Consider the following 21,963-nt stretch of genomic DNA (forward strand, 5'->3'; position numbering starts at 1 on the left):
TAATTATAAAAAGATGCACATTTTTGTCCAGTGTTTTAGCATACTGCAATATGCTGTTGTGCATGGGATCAGACTTCAACATTGTCCTTTGCACCTGGATTGGCAGAGATTGGGAGCATTGTAAAGGCAGTCTTGGGGCTTAATCTTAGCCCACAAAGTGTTTTTTTTTTTAATTTGAAAACAATTTGTTCACTTCTTTTGACTTATGCAAGTAGTATATTTTTTTTCTCATGTGAAGTTATTCTCTTGTTTTTCCCACTCAGAGACTTCAGAAAAAGGTGGCTATTAAAATTTCATTTAGCACATGGCTCATCCTCAAAACGAATAGGTCTATACTAAATCTGAATTAAAAGTTTGTTAGTCATTTTAAATGATACAGGACAAAAGTTTGTGCATAAGCAGTGTACATGTTTTAAAGTTTTACTTGTGATGGTATGTGCCCAACTGTGAGCCACTATACACAATTTTGCATTTTTCTATCAACATTTAAAAATTGTGTTGATTTTTAAATGACATTGGGACTGGAGTCCCAGTGGGGGCCAGCTAAGATCACTCAATTAGGGTGAACTGCAAAGAAAGGGGAAGACAAATCCCCATAAAGCTGGTAGATATTCCACTACTTAGATTTACCAAACCAGCATAAAGCAGCTTCTTTATTACCTAACTGGTTATTCAGAAGTCCAAACAACACAGTTCCCTTAAAGTGTTCCAACCTCAGGCTTCTGTCCAGGTACCAATGTCAAATATGATGAACATTTCTGTAAATCTTATTTCATCATATAAAATAAAAGGTTCTACCAGTCCCAAAGGATGGGACACATTACCTCTCAGGTTAGTGAATGTTTCAGATCTTACCCAAATACACTCTACAGCCAATTCTTATTAACTAAACTAAAATTCATTAAAAAAAAAAAAACGACAGAGTATGGTTAAAAGATCAGTATACATACAGACATGAGTTCAATTCATTTAGGTGCATAGTCAAAGCAGAGATGGTGAGCTTCGCAGTTGCAAAGAGTTCTTTCAGAAATAGTTCATAGGTTATAGTCCAATGTCCAAATATCATATTCAGGTCGTACCAGTATGACTGGGACCTCAGTCTTGCGACTCAAACTTCCCCTGATGAAGCCTACATAGATCTGAGATGACGGAATCAGAACCCAAAGATATTTATACAATTTTATGTCCTCTTTGACAAGTTGGGATTTCCTTGGGGAACAAAAAGTCATTAGGATGACTTTGAAGGAGGTCAGTCACCAGAACTTAGCTTCAGAATTAACATAAGGCAATTTGCTTGTTCCTCCACCATTCACAGTACATTTCAAAGAGAGATGAATACCGAGATATCCTGTGTTTACAATTCATTTAAATGCTAGGATGTTCTTTTGATCTCTGAACTATCAGAATACTGCATAGACGGGACTATTGATTACATTGTCCACCCTACTCATACATATGTAAATACACAAAAATACAAACGTTATCTCCCCACAAGTCTTTTGAATGTTATTTATTTTGCAGGATGTTTAACCCTTTTGAGCCATGCGTCACAGACATAAATTTAACATCTATAATATTTTAAAAATAAGAAGGAATTTAATATGTTTCAGGTTACTTTATGTTGAAAATAAAAATATAGTTTAATGGCAGGTGGTACACAATTCACTTCTTACTAACATTTTTATTTGGGAAATACCATTTTTGCACTAATACTATTTATAAATAACTCATCACGCAGATTTTGTAAATCACTTATTATTGTATGAACTTACATACATATTTTTCTTAGGATGCACACTTGACATCCTTGTTAACAAAATATACTGGTGCCCTGTTTTAGAAAATGAAGAAACAAATCTATCTGATTAGAGTTAATTTACAAAGAAATGTAGCAGAATGTTTGACAGCAGAAACTTAACAGGAAACAAATCTGAAAATTCAGTAGATATGATGATGATAAAAAAAACTTGGCACTTGTAATGCACTTTGAAAATGAAAAGCATTTTCACTGATATTATCTAAATGATCACCATCACCATGATGGTTATTAGGTAAGTATTATTATGTAGTCAAGTATCAGAGGGGTAGCCGTGTTAGTCTGGATCTGTAAAAGCAGCAAAGAGTCCTGTGGCACCTTATAGACTAACAGACATATTCGAGCATGAGCTTTTGTGGGTGAATACCCACTTCGTCGGATGCATGATATCCATCCAACAAAGTGAATATTCACCCACGAAAGCTCATGCTCCAATACGTCTGTTAGTCTATAAGGTGCCACAGGACTATTATTATGTACAGTTTTTATAAACAAGGATACCCAAGCAAAGAGATAAGGTTAGGCAAAGAGGTTGTCCAAGCCCTAAAAGTATTGTTTCTGCCAGAGCTGGGATTATTGCTCAAGAATTCCTAGCTCTCAGTCATGTTGTTACATCTCTAAATGAAGTCTCTTTTGTGCTGTTGTTTAATTTGAGTATCTCTATCCCAGTGGTGGGCAAGCCACTTCTGGCCCTCCAGATGTTTTAATCTGGCCCTCGAGCTCCCACTGGGAATTGGGGTCCAGGGCTTACCTCACTCTGGCGCTCCAGCCAGGGAGTGGGTCTTGCCCCACTACACACGGTTCCCAGAAGCAGGGGCATGTCCCTACACTGGCTCCTACGCATAGGGGCAGCCAGAAGGTTCCACACGCTGTCCCCACCCCAAGCGCTGCCCCTGCAGCTCCCATTGGCCGGCGACCACAGTCAATGGGAGCTGAAGGGGCAGTGCCTGCGGACAGGACTGTGCGCAGAGCTGCCTGGCCACATCTCCATGTAGGAGCCAGAGGGGGGACATGCCACTGTTTCTGGGATCTGCTTGAGGTAAGTGCCGACCAGAGCCTGCCTCCCTGAACCTCTCCCATGCCCCAACCCCCTTCCCCAGGCCCGATCCCCCTCCCATGCTTCAAACCCTTTGGTCCCAGCCCAGAGGACCCTCCTGCACCCCAAACCCCTCATCCCTATTCCCATCCCAGAGCCCATATCCTCCGCCGGAGCCCTCTTGCCCTCCAGCCCCCAATTTTGTGAGCATTCATGGCCCGCCATACAATTTCCATACCTAGATGTGGCCCTCAGGCCAAAAAGTTTGCCCACCCCGATCTAGCTTGTTTAATGGTAGCTAAGGCTATAGAGAAAGCTGTATACTGCTCTCTGTCCACAGAATTACCATGGATGTCAGTATTAGCAGTTCACACAGATCAAGAGCAGTATATGGTCCTGATTCTTTTTAATTAGTTTTCAAGTCAAAATGTACGGAACAAAAATCCTGAACTCAATTTATCCCCTAAATTTTGAAGGGAAGGTGTTCTGTTGTTTCAATACAGTAGTTCAAAACAGTACATTTTTCTAGATTCATTTAATAGCCATAATTGCGCAGTAACATACTGAAATCTGAAGCACTCTTTACTTAATGGTGTGCTATTCTATTCTGAAGCTGAAAAGTAAAGTAACCCATCACTACTTTCAGTGATTTACTGCGATGCTGTCCATTTGGAAAATGCAGTGAGAGCAAGCTATGCAGAAAAATTTCTTGAAAAAATTTGACACCAACTGTCTCAGGTTTAATTTCTCAACTCTACTTTGTAAACATTAACATTGCTTTTATGCTTTAATAAGAGTCAGAGTCTCAGTCTAATTTCTATCCCTTAGTAATGTCCTTTGCCCATTTTTATTACATAATCTGAGGACTCTGTTTAGCAGTAAGTGAGGAAGAGTTATGTATTTATTAATCACATTTGTCTCTCTTCTAGTGGATCCTATCTTGCAGATGTTGTATGTAAAGAGCCATGTATACTTATTGTGAATATAAATAATCATACACAGAAACAATGTTAAAAGAACTTTAAAGTTGGTTACAAAGTCAAGCACTCAACAATTAGGAAATCCCAGAATTAAAGTTACCTGTGCAGCCTTAATTCACTTCCCTTTATGCATGTGCCTTATGATAACCTTTAATTACTTGGTCACATACTATTTTTCCACAGATCTGTTATATCAAACAAACACCTGAAGTGACAAATATTAGCTTGATCTTAGTAACAGGTTAAGTGGAGTAGGATTATCACAACTAGGAAAGACATGTTGCTCTGAGAAAACTATTTGTATTTGAGAGCTGACTTCTATTTAAGCAAAATGTGGAGGATTTGGTGAGAGTCGTTTTCCATCTTTTAGTCAGTGGAAGTGGCTACTTAGATTGCAAAACATCTTTGAGAGCTGTTAAACTCTGGTCTGCCTAGAATTATCTAATCTATCCAGGTTTCTATACTGCATTCATCACTGTAGTATTGGATTGATTGGTATTTTTCATTCTGAGTTATTTTGATGTTTTAGCTTTCTGTTGTATGCTTTACAGCAGAGTTGAGCCCAAATAAAAACAGTCTCAGCATTTTTAAGAGAGGTCTGGATTCTGAATCTGGATCTGAGTTTTGTGACTAACTCCTGTCTGTGTGATGTTTGAACAAAAATTCACTAAGTGAAAATCCCTGAACTTTGCAGGATGGGAATCAGAGATCCAAATACAAATTTGTGGGTGATGCAGGCACATTTCTGGTTTATGAACAGTGTTTTATTTATAACACAAACTTAGAGATTGTAATTCATAGATGTTCATTTTAATTATCACTGGTTATTGCAGAGATTTGTGTTGTCAGTGAATTAGAAGATCTCAGCGCCTCAGTAGATGTGCAAGATGTATACACCAAAGTCAAATGTAAAATAGAAAGCTTCAACATTGACCACTACAGAAACAGGTAATTACTGGAAGTCATGCTACATTAATTCCATTCTGAAAAAAGAAAGCAATTGTCTCTTTTTCATTGACAGAATTGTTATTACTTTTAATTAAAATCATTGTGGAATATAGTGAAATAAGCCATAACTATACTTTTTTAAACAATAAGCTCTGATAATCAGAATTTCCCAGAATTAGACTTGCTTGTAAACAGGGTACACAAGCCATTTTAGTCTTTAAGGAGAAATAAATTTTGTGTGTGGGTGACACCATTAAAAATTGGTATTTGTTGAACTAAATGAGAAGCTGTTGTCCAAATACTTACAATAGGAAATGCCTCAAATACTGTACTGTGATTAATTTTACTCTACCAAATAGTACATGTCTAGGGTGTTTTTTGTCTCTCCTACTTGATAAGTTGTTTATTTTTAAGACATCAGAAGGAAATTTTTAATAAAAGAGATTTTTTTGTTGTTGTGGAGTAGCTGCACTGTAATGCAGGAAACTGAGTTCATTACCTTTGTAGCAGGTGCTAGTCTAATACGTAGAATAGCCTTGATAAGATCTGAGGGAGCCACATACAGTCTTCATCAGCTGAATGATGAGTTGTCATGAAGCAGAATCCATGGAGGTATGTGAGAGATGGTAATTAAGAGAAAATGGGACAATTCTCTAGTGTCTTTCCCTGGGAGAAGAATCAACAAATAAGCCATTAAAATGTTTTAAAATTTATTATTAGGGTGAGACCTTTCAAAAGTGCCTGAGGGATTTAGGAGCATAATTCTTACTGACTTTCAGGAAGACTTGTACTCCTAAATCCCATAGGCATTTTTGAAAGTCTCCGCTGAGAACAATAGGAAGGAAATTCAGTGTTAGCCTCTCATTCTGTCCTTAATTCAGTTATCAACTCTTTTGAGACTTATACTTAGCACAATGAACAGACACTGCAGGGTGCATATGAAAAGTAGAGCCATTCTGAATTTTCTTTCTTTTCTGTGAATTAGAAATATATATTTGTTTGAATGTATTGTAAAAATTACTAATCAAACCTTACATTTTCTTTCTGGAAACTTCCGTTGCAGTCTATACCATGAAACTTTTAGATATAGTGGCATACACCAAGCCCTCATACTATTAACAAGTTACTTTTCCCACAGGTTCTGTGAAAGACTTGAGAGGTTCTTTGTTCTGAATAGTCTAAAGCGTCAAACTCTCCAAAGCTTCCTTCCAACTTAGTAGTGTTCTTTCTTTGCTAAAGTTTTATCAGGTTATTAAGTTACTCCACTTAACATAATTGCATTGTCAAATCCAGTTTCAATTCGTAAACTATTCAAAGTACACTCTATATATGATTAAATTCTGTGGACTCAAACCAAATGCAGAGAACAGATAAGGTGAACATTCTGTTTTCCAGGCCAGGGGAAGGCTGGCAGTCAGGACATTCTGAAGGAATATTTCTGCAATGCAAAGAAAAACTTTTGGTGAGATTTTTGTAATGGAATAAGATGCTTAACAAAATAACTCTGTTCTAAAACTTAAACAATATGATTTTTCTTTGTTCTCAGATATGTTCAGAAGAATGATTACAAGAATAATAATACAAAACATAATTTTACCACTTCATAATCAATTTTGTGCTTATGAACAAGTACTCTAAATTTGAAATGTATTTGGATACTGTTTTCCTTTCTCAATTTTTTTGTTCTTGTAATCATCCTCTTTCACGCTAATAAAGCTTTTTGCTGAATTTTTAATTCTGATAAAATCAAGTGATAAGTGTTTTGTGTGCAGAATTCTATTGGATTTTAATTCCATGACCTCTTGGTTGGATTGTCCTTTCCCATAAATTACAGTTTTTCAAATTAATATTTTTCATACCAGTTTTTCTTTTGATTTCCTTGAATTTGGGCATTTCAGAAGGTGTGCGCGACACATGCTGTATCTCACAGCTGTGCAGAGCTATGCAAATTTCAGCATAATTTAAAATTCTAATTTTTTTTGGCTTATGGCTTTTGTTTTGTTTTGTTTTTCTTTTCGTCTTTTTCCTCCTCTCTGTTCATCACCTCAAGCCTTGGGGAAGACTGTTGGTCTCTGGGGCAATACGGAGGTGTATTCCTTTCCTGTACTGACAAGCTGAACAGACGTACCTTGTTGGTTCGACCCGTCAGGAAGCAGGACCCTTTCAGTAATTTCTCTGGCTTCTTTCCTCCTGTAAGAAATCCTTTTAAAACTTATACTACGGAACTTCCATTAACAAACACAAGTAGGAGAACAATTATCTCAAATGTCATTAGTTTCTTCCCGTTATTTGTCAATTATAAATTCTTTGTTCTGAATATATTTATTATCTATTTTACTTCCTTTTTCTTCTCTGGCAACAATTGTCAAATTCCTTTGCATGGGCCTGGGAAGCAGTGTCCTTTGTGTTCCTCTGAAATCTACAACACTGCTATTTGGTAAAGTGGCACAGCTAGAATGCCTCATTTAAAGTAACTAAGATCCTGATCACACAATGCACTTAAGCACATGCGTAAGCTTAAGCATGTGAGTAGTTCCATTGAAATCAGTGGGACTGGTCAAATACTTTGAAGATAAGCATGTATGGAAGTGTTTGCTGGATTGAGGCCCAAATGTGTGAGCAAAAGCCAGTATTGTACATTGTACCTTGTTTGTGGTGGCTGTAATGATATTCTCAGTGCCTTTAATTACTTTACGTAACTGAGCTATGCCTTAAACTAATTTATTCACATATATTATTTACAATGTATACAATAATTACAGCAAACTGTTAATATGGTCACAATTCCTTTTAAGTCTCAGAACAGTACAGTAGTCTCAGCCAGCAAGTAATATGAGTTACTTAACTGTTTCTCTTGCATGGCCTTTTTCCTATTTGATTAATAGTCATGAGCAAGTACAAAACTTGAACTGGCCTAGAAGAAATTCCAAAAAAAGAAAAAGGTCCAAAATGTGCTAACCTGGGTGCCTGTTAGGCTTGGCTTGGCTCTCTACTTTGAGCATTGCTACCTGGCTTCTGGTGCATGGGGTCGCAGTGCTCCTCAGGTTTGGCCCTATTCCCCTGAAGGGAGGTGGCCAGGCCAAATTTGAGTAAGTGATGTTGCGACTTGTGCACAGGCTTTCACAAATTTGGCCTAGCCTCACCACCATCTGGGGGGCCAGGCCAAACCTGAAAAATACTGCGATGCCAGGGGCCCAGTCATAACTCCTGGAGCAGGGAGCTGAGCCCAGCGAGCCCTGTGGGATAGGAGCTGCTTCAAACAGGACAGGGGTTTTGTGGGTTAAAGCAGACAGACCCACAAAACCCAGAACTACTGGAGTGCCTTACTGCACACTACACATATCTACACTTATTTTGGCATATAGGGTACATGTACTGACACTTCTCAGTAAAAAGCAGGCTGCATCCAGACTGCAGTGCGTAGCTACACACAGCAGTGAAAGGCTCTGGCAGGAGGGAGGCAGCAGGAAAAGGTTCTGGCAGTGAGAGTCTTTCCCCATAGCCAGAGCCTTCCACTGCTGTGGAAAAGGCTCTGGCAATGGGGAGGCAACAGGACAGTACACTGCTAAAAATAGCAGTGTAGAGATGGGAGGCACTGCTTGGGCACATGGACAGCCAGGTGGGGTACATGCCTTAAAGTTCTGGTGTGTCCTTACTCACTAAGCAGTGCTTCACCATCCACACTGAAATGTGTATCTGTGCTGGGGGAACATGCAGTATTTGTACTCTGTATGTCGCCATAAGTGTAATCATAGCCTAAAAGTGCTTTCAGGCAGTTTTGCTTAGTATGCTTCTGAACTGTATTAAGCTAATGTGCACAAAGGTACTCTTAGTGTGCAGTACAAATGTCCACATGGGGAGTTAGTACAGAGTAGCTAGTGCGGGCTTTCCCCCAATGTAGACAAATCTTATGTATGTATTCAGTCTCTCATATTCACAGAAATGAAAAATTTTAAAAATTCAGTCATACAATTTTTCTAGCAACTCCCATTGAAGTTAATGGGAGTAGAGACCTGAGCAGGTTACAGCACAGACCCTTTACCTTTAGTGGTGTGATAGATTATATGGAATATTTTTGTGTTAGTGGAAGTTCTGTTCCATTTGATTTATTTTCTGTCATGAATATGTCCATCATTCTTTTACTTATTCTAGTTGTTTAAATTTGTCCTAATAAGAGTGAAAGCTAACTTACTAATTTGTTACAATTCACTTAATGAAATGCTCTTTCAGCTTCTCAGCATTTCAAATACTTATTACATTTATGTAAGAAGTTAGTGCTTACGTTTATAAAAAATTTAGAAAATATGTTAATTAGCGATTCTGAATAAATAAAATCTGAAAATGTTGAAAGAAGCATCTACTCTGTTTACAACATGTAGTTGCTATACTTATGCTTGAGTGATTAAACACTATTAACATAATTATATATATTATGTCAAAACCAATTTGATTTTATTTGCTTTCCTTTATTATTAAAATTATTTAATTTGTTTTACTAGTTTGTTTTAAAATTCTCAACTTTTGCATTAGTTCACTCAAGGTCAACTTTCAGTCAGAAATGAATGTTTCATCTAGATACTGGAGGAGATTTTTCAAAGGTACAGATGTCAGGAGCCTAATACACTCTGACAGTCAATGGGAGTTAGGCATCTAACTTCCAAACGTGCCTTTGAAAATCTTTCCCTCTGTGAACAGAAATCTTGCAGATTTCTGAAGAATAATGTAATACGTTTTAAAAGCTTTTTTTTTATGTATTGTGATGAATTATTTAGTCTACTGTGTATAGTAGTTAGTATTATGGGTGTTCTCCAGGAGAAATTTGAAGTACAAAGTTATCTTGCCACCACTGGTACAGTGATAGTTTGGCCCACAGAGGGAATGAAAGGGAATAAAAGCGATAATAAGCTCTCTAAAATGAAGAGGGGGTAATGGAATGTAAATAATTTTAAACTTATGCACAATTTTTTAATAAATATTTTTTGGTAAATTTAGACTTTCTGAAGTGCAAGAAATATTTTAGGTAGTAATATTTGAGGGATATTAAGCTACCAGGCTGAGTTCAATGTTTCATGTACAGCACAGATGAGCAGAAAAAAATGACTGTTTAGTGTCACTAAAATATTCAGCAGTTCTAGCTTACATTGGGCTGTTCTGTGATAACATTTGGTCATACTGTGAGGTAGATGGCCCTTCTAAAGATTTAAATAAACCTTTTCTTAAGTTGTTTGGAGAAAGTAAGACCCCCCCCCCCAAAAAAACCAAACAAACTTGAAAAGACGAGCTAATAAAGAAATAATAGCAATTGCTCTCTGTTTAAGATGTGTAACCTGTTCTCTTTACAACAGTTTTCATTATTGTTTCTTTTTCCTGGAACAGACAACTGCAAAACTTTTAGATGGCTCACACCAACAACACGGATTTCTCTCTCTCACTTACACAAAGGCTGTGACAAAGAATGTCCGGCACAAGTTGATATCAAGAAATGAACGAAGAACTTTCCATAAGTTATCTGAAGGTCTCAGTGATGGTTCTCCTCATTTTCTTCACGAGATCCTTCTTTCTGCTCAAGCATTTGATGTTGTCCTATGTTTCCCTTTGCTTAATGCAATTGCAAGTATATTTCAAGCAAGGCTACCAAGGAATCAAAAAGAGAAAAGCAAATCACCTGGCCAACCTATGAGGACTCACACTCTAACATCTCGGAACTTACCTCTGATTTATATCAACACAGGTGTAATCAGAGTCTTCTTTCCCAAAACTGAGGAAATGCAACATGATACAGGAGGTACTATATACTGTATGAATATATTTATTATGTGAAATATTTACTTCCTCCACGTTCTTTGGTGAAGGTTAAATGCCACAGGATGACACAGATTTCTTAAGCAGGTTTCTTTGCATTCTAGACAGGTGAATTATAGGGAAATCTAGTCTCTTTGACCAAAAGGTTCTATCTTAATTATCTCACTGCTTTTTGTGATAATGGCATATTTAGCATTGTCCCTGGGGCTCTCATACTGCAAGGGAAAGAGATGGAAAATTTAATTAATATGATACACACTACATTTCTTAAGAGTTATAGAAATAATTACTTTGGAGGTCTACCTTTGTCTGTCCATAGCGTTTGGGCTGCGAATGTGATTGTTAAAGGAGTTGATCAGGAGTTGCATGGAGAGAACTTAAGACCTGAGTCTCCAATTAGATCTGCAAGAGTTAACTCTTGTACCAGCACTGACCTCCTTTGAGGCCAATAGGTGTCCATACTGGTACAAAAATTCACCTAGGTCAGATGGATCCATTTTCAGGAACAGGGCCTTATGGTAGGGAACTATTGAAAAACCTCAGGGCTTATCTACACGAAGATTCAGTTCATAGCAAACTAGAGAGTGAATCTATCCCAGAATTAGCCTGTTGCAGACTAACTGTCTGTGTGGACCCTGCTAATATGCATTAACAGTTTGTTAATGAGCCTTGATTTAGTTCCATTTCAAAGAGGACTAGATCAAAAAGCATTAACAAATTGTTAATGCACATGAGCAGGGTCCATAGTCAGTCACTCTGTGGCAGGCCAGTGCAAAGTAGATTCACATCTCAGCTTGCCACAAACTAAATGTTCATGTTAGACAAGCCTTCAGACAGCTGGGCAGATGGATGGGTACTTAGGAAGATGGAGGGTGTAAAAGCATTGTGCTCAGTTAAACCACTACTCTAAGTCTCTGCATTGCCCACCACAAAATATATTTATTATATTTATACTTATGCTTTTAATTCTTACATCTACGTAGAAAGACATTAACATTAAAAGTACACCTACAGACAGCTAAAGACTATACCGTTACAAGTACAGTACTCCCACTAGAAAGAACAAGGGGTACTTGTGTCACCTTAGAGACTAACACATTTATTTGGATATAAGCTTTTGTGGGCTAAAACCCACTTTGCTTATGCCCAAATAAATGTGTTAGTCTCTAAGGTGCCACAAGTACTCCTCATTCTTTTTGCTGATACAGACTAATACAGGTACCACTCTGAAACCTGAACTCCCACTATCATCTACTCTTCTGAGAGAGGAATAAAATGCATTACTGATATAATGCTATGTTTACATAAGTCATGTAGGTATGGTTTGTTACTATTATCTGCAATAATACACAGTCTAAACCCATGAGGGTAGAGTTTAAATTTTCACATAACCTAACAACAAGAGGTGCAGACAGAGAGAGTTTAGTTGGATTATTTTTTTGCCAACATCCTCTACAATTTTCCAACTGGGAATGGCAGAAATACAGTCAGATAAAATTAGAATGGCTTTGTTGGCAAGGAAGAGTTATTGTTCTTCTGGGAAGGGAGTCTGAGGCATGCTGTCAAGGAAATTTTTTAAAGAATATGTTTTTGCAACATCTGTAGCTTTGCACTTCATTAAAATTACATTTATAGAAAATGCTCTGGCTGGCTTAGAGAAAGAAAGACTGACCCTATGCTAACCATGTTTTTAAGCAATTACAAATAGCAGAACTGCTGTGGGTAAGCTTGAATGAAGGTGGTAAACACACATGCACGTATAAAGAATGACCAAAAAAGTTAAAACTTTATTGAAATAAAAACAGAACAAACTAACCCCAAAAACTAGAAGTTCTGGAGTTTCATGAAAATGTGAAGGTCAGTGCTAGATCTCTTCCATCTCCTCTTTCACCCCAACCCTTTCTAAACTCAGGTACTTCTGAAAGAAGACATTGAGGTCTCCTTGCCCATGAAGTCTAGAGACTGTAACAAAGGCCAAGGCTTGAATATGACCAGCTGTTATTTTTAAATTAACAGTGGCCCTTTAAATATTAGGATTTTAACTGCTTTTGAAGGCCTCTGTACTATATAATCCATCTGCAAGAGGTGTTCATATATTAGTTTCAGGTAATTACAGTATACCAAAAAAAGTTGCTATTTCAATATGACAAATTAATATGCTACATGGCACTATATTGGGCACATTTTCTCTAAATGTTTCATAAGTTAACTATTAAAATATATTTGATCTTTCCTTTGCCATCAGCTAGGACATCTATTAGTCACAGGCCTGTGGTAACCACTGATGCCTATTTCCTTTTTAAAAATTCAGTGTAACTTTTCTTTTCTTCAGCACAAAATATTCCAAGTGTCATATGTTTCTTTGATAGTATTTCAATAGCACAACCAGATCAGAGGTGTTTTCTAGCAAGTCTCATGCTGGACTTGGTGATCCCCAAGATGATATGCTATAACATTGCACTTTTCATGTTGATCATAATTTTTTTCTCACTCCTCTATATCTAAGGACATCATTACACTGAAATAAATGTTGTACAAGACAGTCTCTTTAATGCCAGAAAACTTAAAGGTGTTACAAAAATGAATGTTGATGTTATATACTGTATTATAAATACTTACTGTCTAGGGCCCTGATCCTGAAAACATGGCACAGCTTAACACTCATAGTAGTCCCACTGAATTCAATAGGACTACTTACATTAATGAAGTTAATGCACATGTGTATGTCTCTGCATTCTGAAGCTTACATAAATTATATAAACAAGTTATATTTAATTGTGCCATTATTCTTGAGGGTTAAATCTTTTTTTTTTTCTACATAAAATGCCAAAAAAGCTTCACCAAGTGCAAGCACTGTGCTAAACAAAGAATTTAGCTCTTGAGGCTGTGTAACAGTTGGATTACGTGAACATTTAAGAATTACTTCTAAAATATCTGTTTAAAGAATCCTAAAATATAACAATTGCAGTATGATGCCTTACTTTATGTACTGTAACTTCTGTTTTCTACTTTTGCAGTATATTTTTAGTCATCTAATTTAATAAAAGAGTAAAATGAGTTTTTATGTACTCATGAAATATAGTTTAATGCCTCTAACAGCCCATGTAAAGAATGAAACTAATTATTTTAAAGAACCTCATATGAAGGATACAGAAGTACAAGATTAGCTTTCCCATGTATTAGTCAAGTGAGTGCTTTGCCAGTAAGCCGCAGGTGTGCAGCACTAGGGGTAGATGAAAACAAAAGTGAGTGTGAGGGGCCTTATGACATATATAGCTATAATAAATTTGTCCCTGCGTGCATTCATTATGTGTAATATATACATTCTTACTCAGAGCTTTAGAAATACATAAGCAGGCAACCATGATTTTATTCATTATAGTTTCCCTATAGAAGATTTCCTCTGAAAAGTTGAGAAGAGTATGTGTGGCAGAATATGAGTCAAGAGGTATATTCTCCATCAGTAAATCAGGGCATAAATCACCTCTGCCCCCAACACAGAAGCATCAAAATATTGATTAGCATGGTACTTTCTATATATGTTAAAGAGTTCATTTGTTAAACCATGTGACATTGAATTACTCTTTGGTACATTTTGTGGTAGGTAAGCTGCGAGTGTTGGATGTACTAATAGTATTGAATATATTTACATACTTTTGTTTCTTTTACCAAAATCCAAACCCTTGTTTTTTTTTAAAAAAAAAAAAAAGAAGAAGAAGAAGACAGGAGACCTTTCTCAGGTGCTACCTTTTTTTGCCACTCTTGCTCACAAATAATGTCATGTTTTACAGCGTAAGTGAGGTGGTGACCCAAGTAATATTGAGACTAATGAATAGGGTTCTATTTATTGCCCCGTAATAAATGATCAGAGTGACAAATACTGGAAACAAGAGACACAGAACCACTTTTGTTCAGTATTCTAAAACCCTTAGCATAAAAAGGATTTGAGTGAGAAAGGGAGAAAATGCAATACTTAGCATGGGGATCTGCTACCCAAAGCCTTTAAAATAATATTTAAAACACACTTAATATACTTCCCTCTTCCCTCACAGACATTTTAAAGCCCATTATGTTAATTTAACAACTGCAGGAGGTAGTTTTAAATCTAATATTTAGACTTTGTTAAAAAAAAAACTGTTTGGTTTTGGTTAAAAATTATTGTGACAAAAAGTTTTTCATGGGCATTTAAAAATTCCCCCTTCAGTGCCTGCCACCAAAACAAATAAGTATCATTTTAGTCAGATTAAGGACTGAAGGATCTGGGCTCTGATTTTTGGGTAGACAGGTTTCCTTCAATCAAATCATTTGTGCTATCACTCGTTGGTTTACTTTGCTGAATCTTGCATTATGTCGTTTTTTCTGTATTACCCAGAATTCTGTGATCCCTGAGATCCATTCACAAAAATTATATGTCCAGACTACAGAGCATGGCCTCAGAATATGGCTGTCTGATTCACCAAGAAATGAATTGGTCTGTAGAAGCCATTCAAAAAAAAAAAAGCTGAGGTCTGACTAGTTTTTTCCACAACCAACAATGCATTATTTAGTAGAATACTTCAGCTCTCTTCTGTGGCTGAACATTTAGTTTCAGAACAAGATATCTGAAGTATTTTACTGGGTGGCCACAGATGGTAAAATGAGTTGGGTTTAAGTACTTACATATTAAATGGATTGATATGTGTAATGTATGTAGTATGTATAATACTGAAGATGGAGTGAGAAACTCTATGAGCATGCTCAGTCATATACTTAAGATATTACTGGCAGCTTCTCAATTGCCATAAAATCCTTCAAAGTGGGAGTGCTGCAAAATACCTAATCCGAGTCTTTGTAGCTGTTGAAATAGAACACAATTTTTTTTTTTAGTGATGATGCAAGAGAGCCATGAAATTTCAGTGTACTATGAGCAACAGAATCTAATTTTTTTCTCAAAAGAGCACTGGTTTTATATCTAATACAGTATTCATTTAAAGTAAACCTTTTCTTCATCTGGATAAAATATAAAACCTAATTTAGACACAGTAAAAAGCAGAGGTTTTTCATTATAGCAGTTGAGAACGTCACCAAAGAGACCCTTCTTCACAGATACATATCACATCTTTTTATTTTTTCACAGTGCGTAGGGTATTGTATACTGTGCTGAGCCCAGTCTTGCTATCTTCGTGTTTATCATGTTGCAATCTTTGTGTTTATCATGTTGCAATCAGTAAGGTGTACTCCAGGGATAACTGTTGAAAGATCTGCTATTGTATGGTGAGATTGTAAAATCTTGCATTTTTTGAGTCATACCTTCCAAAGGGGCCCACAACATAAGGCTGAGTAATATTTTAACATTTTAGATATGCATATACTTAAGTAGGGTGTTCATGAGTAAGCAGCTGTAGAATATGAAAATCTGTTGAAATCAATATCCTTTTGAAAAGATATTTTTAAAATAAGATAGCTCAAGGTAGAGCAAGAGGTCATAGATTGATTTAAGTGCAAGACAGAACTTGATGGGGAAACTGGGCACCAAGTAACAACCTTCTCTGTTGTATATCATCATAGTAGTGCGATTGACTTCAATGGAGTTATTTGCGCAAGTAGTAACTCTTGTGCATAATTTTTTGCTAGATTGAATCCTTAATACATAGTCTGATTCAGAGATTCTTTATAAACAATTTTTATATATGTCTGCCATGTACCTCTGTGCACACACTCACTTATAAAAGAGATGCATGTTTTCTCTCACCTTAGCTGAAGCTAATCAGACAATAAAAGAAGACACTTTGATTATCAAGATTGGCTCCGTCTCTATGGCTCCCCAGGCTGACAACCCTCTTAGCAGAGCTGTACTCAGAAAAGATATTTACCAGTAAGTATTTTTCTTATATCTAAACTCACAAATATTTCATTTGTAGGGGAAGTTAATTGGTCAATAAAACTTGAGCCATGCAGCCTGTTAAAATACTTTTGATATTCAAAACCAGGTTTTCTTTATTTTCTTCACTTGCAGGCTTTCAAATCTATTCAGATATATCAAGTATTTCTGTGATGTGTTGATGCATAACAGAATTTAAATGTCAAGTCATTATGAAAGTAAAGATCACAGATGAAAGCATTTTAAGAGACTTGGTTTTATGTAGCAAAAACTCAGATCACCTAAGAAGAAAAGGGACTGTTTGTGACTAGCGTAGCTCTTAGTAGCAGTGTAGCGTGAAAGTGATAGATACTCAGAATGTAAATGGTAAACACACATTCAAAATGCAGGACTGTTGATGGCATGTGGATCAAAGCTGTAAAGGAGAGCAAACTTCTAAAGAGACATTTCACAGTAAGCACATTTTCTGCAAAAATATCATGCTCTGGATTGTGTCATTGAGTATGTGCAAACCTCACTAATCATATGTAGGCAGCAAAACTGGCAAACATATGTAATCAACATGATAAAAAATAATGTATGATATTTAGTAGAGTTGGCTCTGATGCCAGACATGAAAGTATGGTTGCAAATAATACCAAGTGAGAAAAGTCACAGAAACACAGATGAACAAGTGTCTTATAGCTCTTGTTGGTCTGTTTCTCAGATGTGACAATATTTTTGTTTGAAAAGTACTTCATCTGCACTTCAATAGAAGTTACAAACATCAAAATCCTTTCCCAGCAGTAAAACATTTACTGCCTAGAAAATGACAGCAATTTTACTTTGTCAAGTGTAGGAATTTTTAGGATGGCAGGAGACCATGACATTTCTCCAGCTCCTTGTCTCTTCTGTTCATCTAGAAGTTATAAGGCAAAGTCTTTTTTCCTCCAAATACTTGTCAAATTTCCATTTGAAAATATTTGAATTATTGTATTTGCTCATATGTTTGTCACTAGTAGCTTATTCCTTATATTAAATGGGCTGTGACTATTATCACGTTAGGATCCCTTCTGTGAAAGTTCTTTGTGTCCTGTTGCCAGTGACTGCTTTCGATGAGGAGGTCTGAACCAGTTCCCACTCTGCTCACAAGTGTACTGACTTCTGTCTCTGTGGTTCCTCCGCTCTCACAATTCTTTTCCCCCTCCCCCCACTAAATTCGTTTCTGCTTTGTGAGGAACAAAATCAAATCTACTTCCTACTGTCCTTCTCTTCCTCTGTTCCTATCTGGAATCTAAAAACTATTTTAAAACGTTCTTCTAGCATAAATTTGAACTTGCAAGATCTAGTTTCAATAATGTAATCTCCAGTGCTGTCTGTTACAGGGGGTATGTGGCACTCCCTGAATAGACATTAGAGACTAAATGAGACAGATTTTCAGCTAGCGTAAATTGGCATAACTCCATTGAAGTCAGTGGAGATACACCAATTTAGACTAGCTGAGAATCTGATCCAGTGCTCTTAATAATTAAAAAAAATAATAATAATTTGAGATATACCTATCTCCTAGAACTGGAAGGGACCTTGAAAAGTTATTGAGTCCAGCCCCCTGCCTTCACTAGCAGGACCAAGTACTGATTTTTGCCCCAGATCCCTAAGTGGCCCCCTCCAGGATTGAACTCACAACCCTGGATTTAACAGAACAGTGCTCAAGCCACTGAGCTATCCCTCCCCACTCCAGAGTCCATGGACTACAGGTTGAAAACCACTCTCTTTGTTAACGGGAACCTTTCACGTACCCCTTAGATATAGTCTAGATATAGCAGACCCCCAGAGGTTTGCAGACCACAGGTTGAAAACCACTGCACTAGACTAGCTTTTGGCAACATATATTTGGTTCTCTCAGTTCTACAGCCCAGAATGTTGTCTTTTGTTTTGTGCTGCTAAGTTTTTAGATACTTTTTTTTAAATATCTTTTTTCTAACAAGGAAGTCATTAAAAACCCCATATACAACACAACAGACTAAGGGAATTTGAGGTAAAATTGGGTAGGATGAAAAGAAGTGTTGGATCACTGTCTGTCACGGATCAAATCATTGACCCTATACACAGCATCACACTCCTCAGTGCAGTAATGTTCTCCTCAGCAACATCTACAGTCTCCAGCAGTTTTCCCGTATCTGCTTCATTCACTCACCATCTTATTTCACACCATAGGTGAAAGGCATATCTTTTCGCTCTTAACTATGCAATTATATTATTGACAACAATTTTTAAAAAAAAATTGGGACACAGTTTTCATGAAGGAAACCATGGGCAACAGGGGATGAATCACTCAGTGATTACCTGTTCTGTTCATTCCCTCTGGGGCACCTGGCATTGGCCACTGTCGGAAGACAGGATACTGGGCTAGATGGACCTTTGGTCTGACCCAGTATGGCTTTTCTTATGTTCTTAAGGACACTTGGCAAAATTATAGCATATGAGGTTGCAGTCCTACTTTTTTAAAAAAAGAATGTTTTGAACTGTTGAGGCATGCCATAGCAAATTTCACTCTATCAAAATAAGTAAAGTAATTTTTAGCATCAAGTTCTAGGGTGCCAGCTTTGTGGCACAATGGTAAATTTTCTACACTTCTAATTGGGAGTTCAGGATTCAAATCCAGGGTTCAGTCTGTGTTCCCTTGCATGACACAGATTTGGGAGCATTGTGGCGAGGATATACTCAGTCTTCTTTGTTCAACAGTAGCAGCTGCTAGACCAATAGAATTCAGAAGGGAGCTCCTTTCAAAACTCTTGTTGGAAAGGAGAATAATACAAAGACTTTGTATAAGTAGGGCATGAGTGGAAGCTAGAAAAGAATAAAAGTAAGGCATTTATGATTATGTTAGCTCAGCTTCAACACTCTGCTGCCCAGAGACTAGATTTCATTACTTGACCAGGATTCTCACTATCTGGAAGGTCCAAAGCCAGTCGGGGATAGTGTTAGATGACAACTGTGTGGGACTGGGGAATCCAAATGCTAGTCAGGGTTTGTCAAAAAGCAAATGAAAACAACAAGCCCATAAAACTTGACACACACATTTTGTTTAAAAATGGCTCATAAATATCATTTGCAACATATGAAATGTACTGTCCATTATAGAACATATAAAAATATAAAAAGTCTGTTGATTACTGGAGATTTATCTGCTGCAGTACTGTAATAATCCCAACATGGCTTCTTCCCCCCTCTTTCCATCCTTCCCCCTGCTTCTATTTATTACTACTGTTTTTAATAGAATGTCAGAAAATAAATCATTGTCTGAATTGCTGTCTTTACAGTGTTATGGGAGTGGGGACACCCAGCCTTTTAATTTGTGGTCTCACTTTGGTTTAAACAGTCTTCTGTTTAGGTCTGTGCTGTAACCACATGGAATTAGTGTCATTTTTTGTAGTGTTCCTCATGAAGAAGAATTTTTTCCTCACATTTAGAAACTCTCCATATTGGAAAACAGCTTTCTTGTTTAACTTGGAGAGAAAACTAAATTCAAAAAGGGATCATGGAGAAGCAGCTCACCCTGAAAGTTTGGATGGAAACATTTCCCCACGTGAATATTGGCATTTAGCAAGGAAGATAATTAACAAAATGACTCTATTTTTATTTTACCATTTTAAAATATTTAAATTGCATAAATGTGGGGTTTAATTTCTTTTAAACCAATTAGTGAGATACAACAAATAAGATAAATGTACTATAACACCAAAAAGACGACTTGGTTAAAATAAGCATTATTATACCATTTTGCTGCCTCTTATAAGGGGCAATGCCTGTCCCTTCCTCTGAGATGTATGTGGGGGGGGAGGGGGAAGGATGGGGTTTTTTTTTGTTTGTTTTTTTGTTTTTTAAGATTTCTGATGAATTTCTGGTATCTTCATTCCAGCGCATAAAGTTTTGCCCTTTAAGAAAATGGCCACCATCTACCATTCCTGTCAATGGGACTGAAGCTACAGGGTGCTCTAAGCTGGACAGCATGGCATAACCTTTATAGATGTCAGAAGAAATGAGGGAGAATGTATGTAGGCAATAAGTTGGGGATGGGTCACTTGCTGGTGGATTCTCTGCAGCTTGAGGTCTTCAAACCACAATTTGAAGACTTCAATAACTCAGACATAGGTTAGGAGTTTGTTGTAGAAGTGGGTGGGTAGGATTCTGTCGCCTGCTTTGTGCAGGAGGTCAGACTAGATGATCATTTTGGTCCCTTCTGACCTTAAAGTCTATGAGTCGATGAGTTCAGTGTGAGAGGACTGGGAGTGAGAATGTGAGTGCAACTACTCCCTATCCCATATATGGAGAAAGATAAACAGAGAGAGATTGGCAGCTCCCTACACCTTTAGGGAGTAGGACAGGGTAAGTGGAGATCCCTCTAATCAGTGAACAGGAAGGCCACATTTTTGTGCATATATTAAAGACTGAATTTTGACCTGTCTGATAACACAGTTTAGAATGGGAGATTTTCCCCTGAAGATGAAAGGAATCCAAAGACTGTTGAAAAAAATGTGATTTATTTATTTTTTAAAGACCACATCATTTACTGGGGTCCGACTTATGATTCGTGAATTCTTGGAATTAACAACACTGACATGATCTTGTTACTCAGACTCTGTGGTGGCTTAGGATGTATTCCAAAATATTAGTACTTAATACTTTATGTTGGAATTTATTAAATACAAAATTGTGGGTGGTGATTATGACTACTACAAAAAGCTTTAGATCTACTTCACAATTACTTGTCATGTGGAGACTGATTTATTGAGAAAGCCTTTCTTATTGGGACTTTCCACTCTGAGTCCAACCAAGAGCACCAGTGCTAGAGGATCGCCCTCCTCTGCCAAATAGGCTAGGGGAAGCAGGGCAGGAGTTCTTAGGATGAAACCAGCTCTCAGGGCAGCAGGAATTTTCCTCACTCCCTTCTTCCAATTTACCTACCTTCTCTCCTCCTGCCATTTCTCCAGTCCCCACCTCTCCCCCATGAACAATACATATATTTTATGTTATGTTAAAAATGTTTTAAATAAATAGAAATAACAAGATATGTGCCTATTAGTACCTTCACCAATTTTCTGCCCCATTACATTCATTTTCTGTTTTTCATCTTTTTAGATTATAAGTTCTTGGGGCCAGGGGATTCAGTTTTCCTGTGTTTATGTACAACACCTAGCACAACACAGATAACTTTCACCAGTTGAAACCCAGCATAAAAGAGAGCAGAAACTGAGAATCTCCCATTATTTTTTATTATTATTAATTATAATATTGTCATAACTGAACTTCTTTACAATATGCACCATACCATGTCAGTTTATCTGCTGGCATATAGGGGGAGGGGAACCATAGCTCTGTCTACTCCCTCTCCTCCATATCCTACGTCTGTCCATCTGTTTATGGTAGAGAAATATCAGATACGCAGTGCCCTGCTTCCCCCAGCACCTGGTCCCAAGTTCCAGGTAGGTGTACTGGGGAGCGGGACTTGGTGTTTTCGCATGATCACATGGGATCAGGG

General features: G+C 37.2%; 1 protein-coding gene across 5 annotated transcripts in view; it reads left to right on the forward strand.

Annotated features, from left to right (window-relative positions):
• The window catches only part of VPS13B (vacuolar protein sorting 13 homolog B), a 996,761-nt gene that overhangs the window by 634,102 nt on the left and 340,696 nt on the right, over positions 1–21,963 (forward strand). For 2 of the 5 annotated variants that reach the window (XM_075063129.1, XM_075063130.1), the window contains exons 27-30: positions 4,666–4,780; positions 6,176–6,242; positions 10,157–10,565; positions 16,319–16,436. In XM_075063129.1, the coding sequence (XP_074919230.1) occupies positions 4,666–4,780; positions 6,176–6,242; positions 10,157–10,565; positions 16,319–16,436 (709 nt within the window). Of the gene's footprint in view, positions 1–4,665; positions 4,781–6,175; positions 6,243–6,830; positions 6,973–10,156; positions 10,566–16,318; positions 16,437–21,963 lie in introns of those variants that run through there. The other 3 variants (XM_075063127.1, XM_075063128.1, XM_075063131.1) reach the window with 2 other exon arrangements.

Source organism: Chelonoidis abingdonii, chromosome 2 (genome assembly GCF_003597395.2).
Source record: "Chelonoidis abingdonii isolate Lonesome George chromosome 2, CheloAbing_2.0, whole genome shotgun sequence".
In the NCBI taxonomy this organism is placed as follows: Eukaryota; Metazoa; Chordata; order Testudines; family Testudinidae; genus Chelonoidis; species Chelonoidis abingdonii.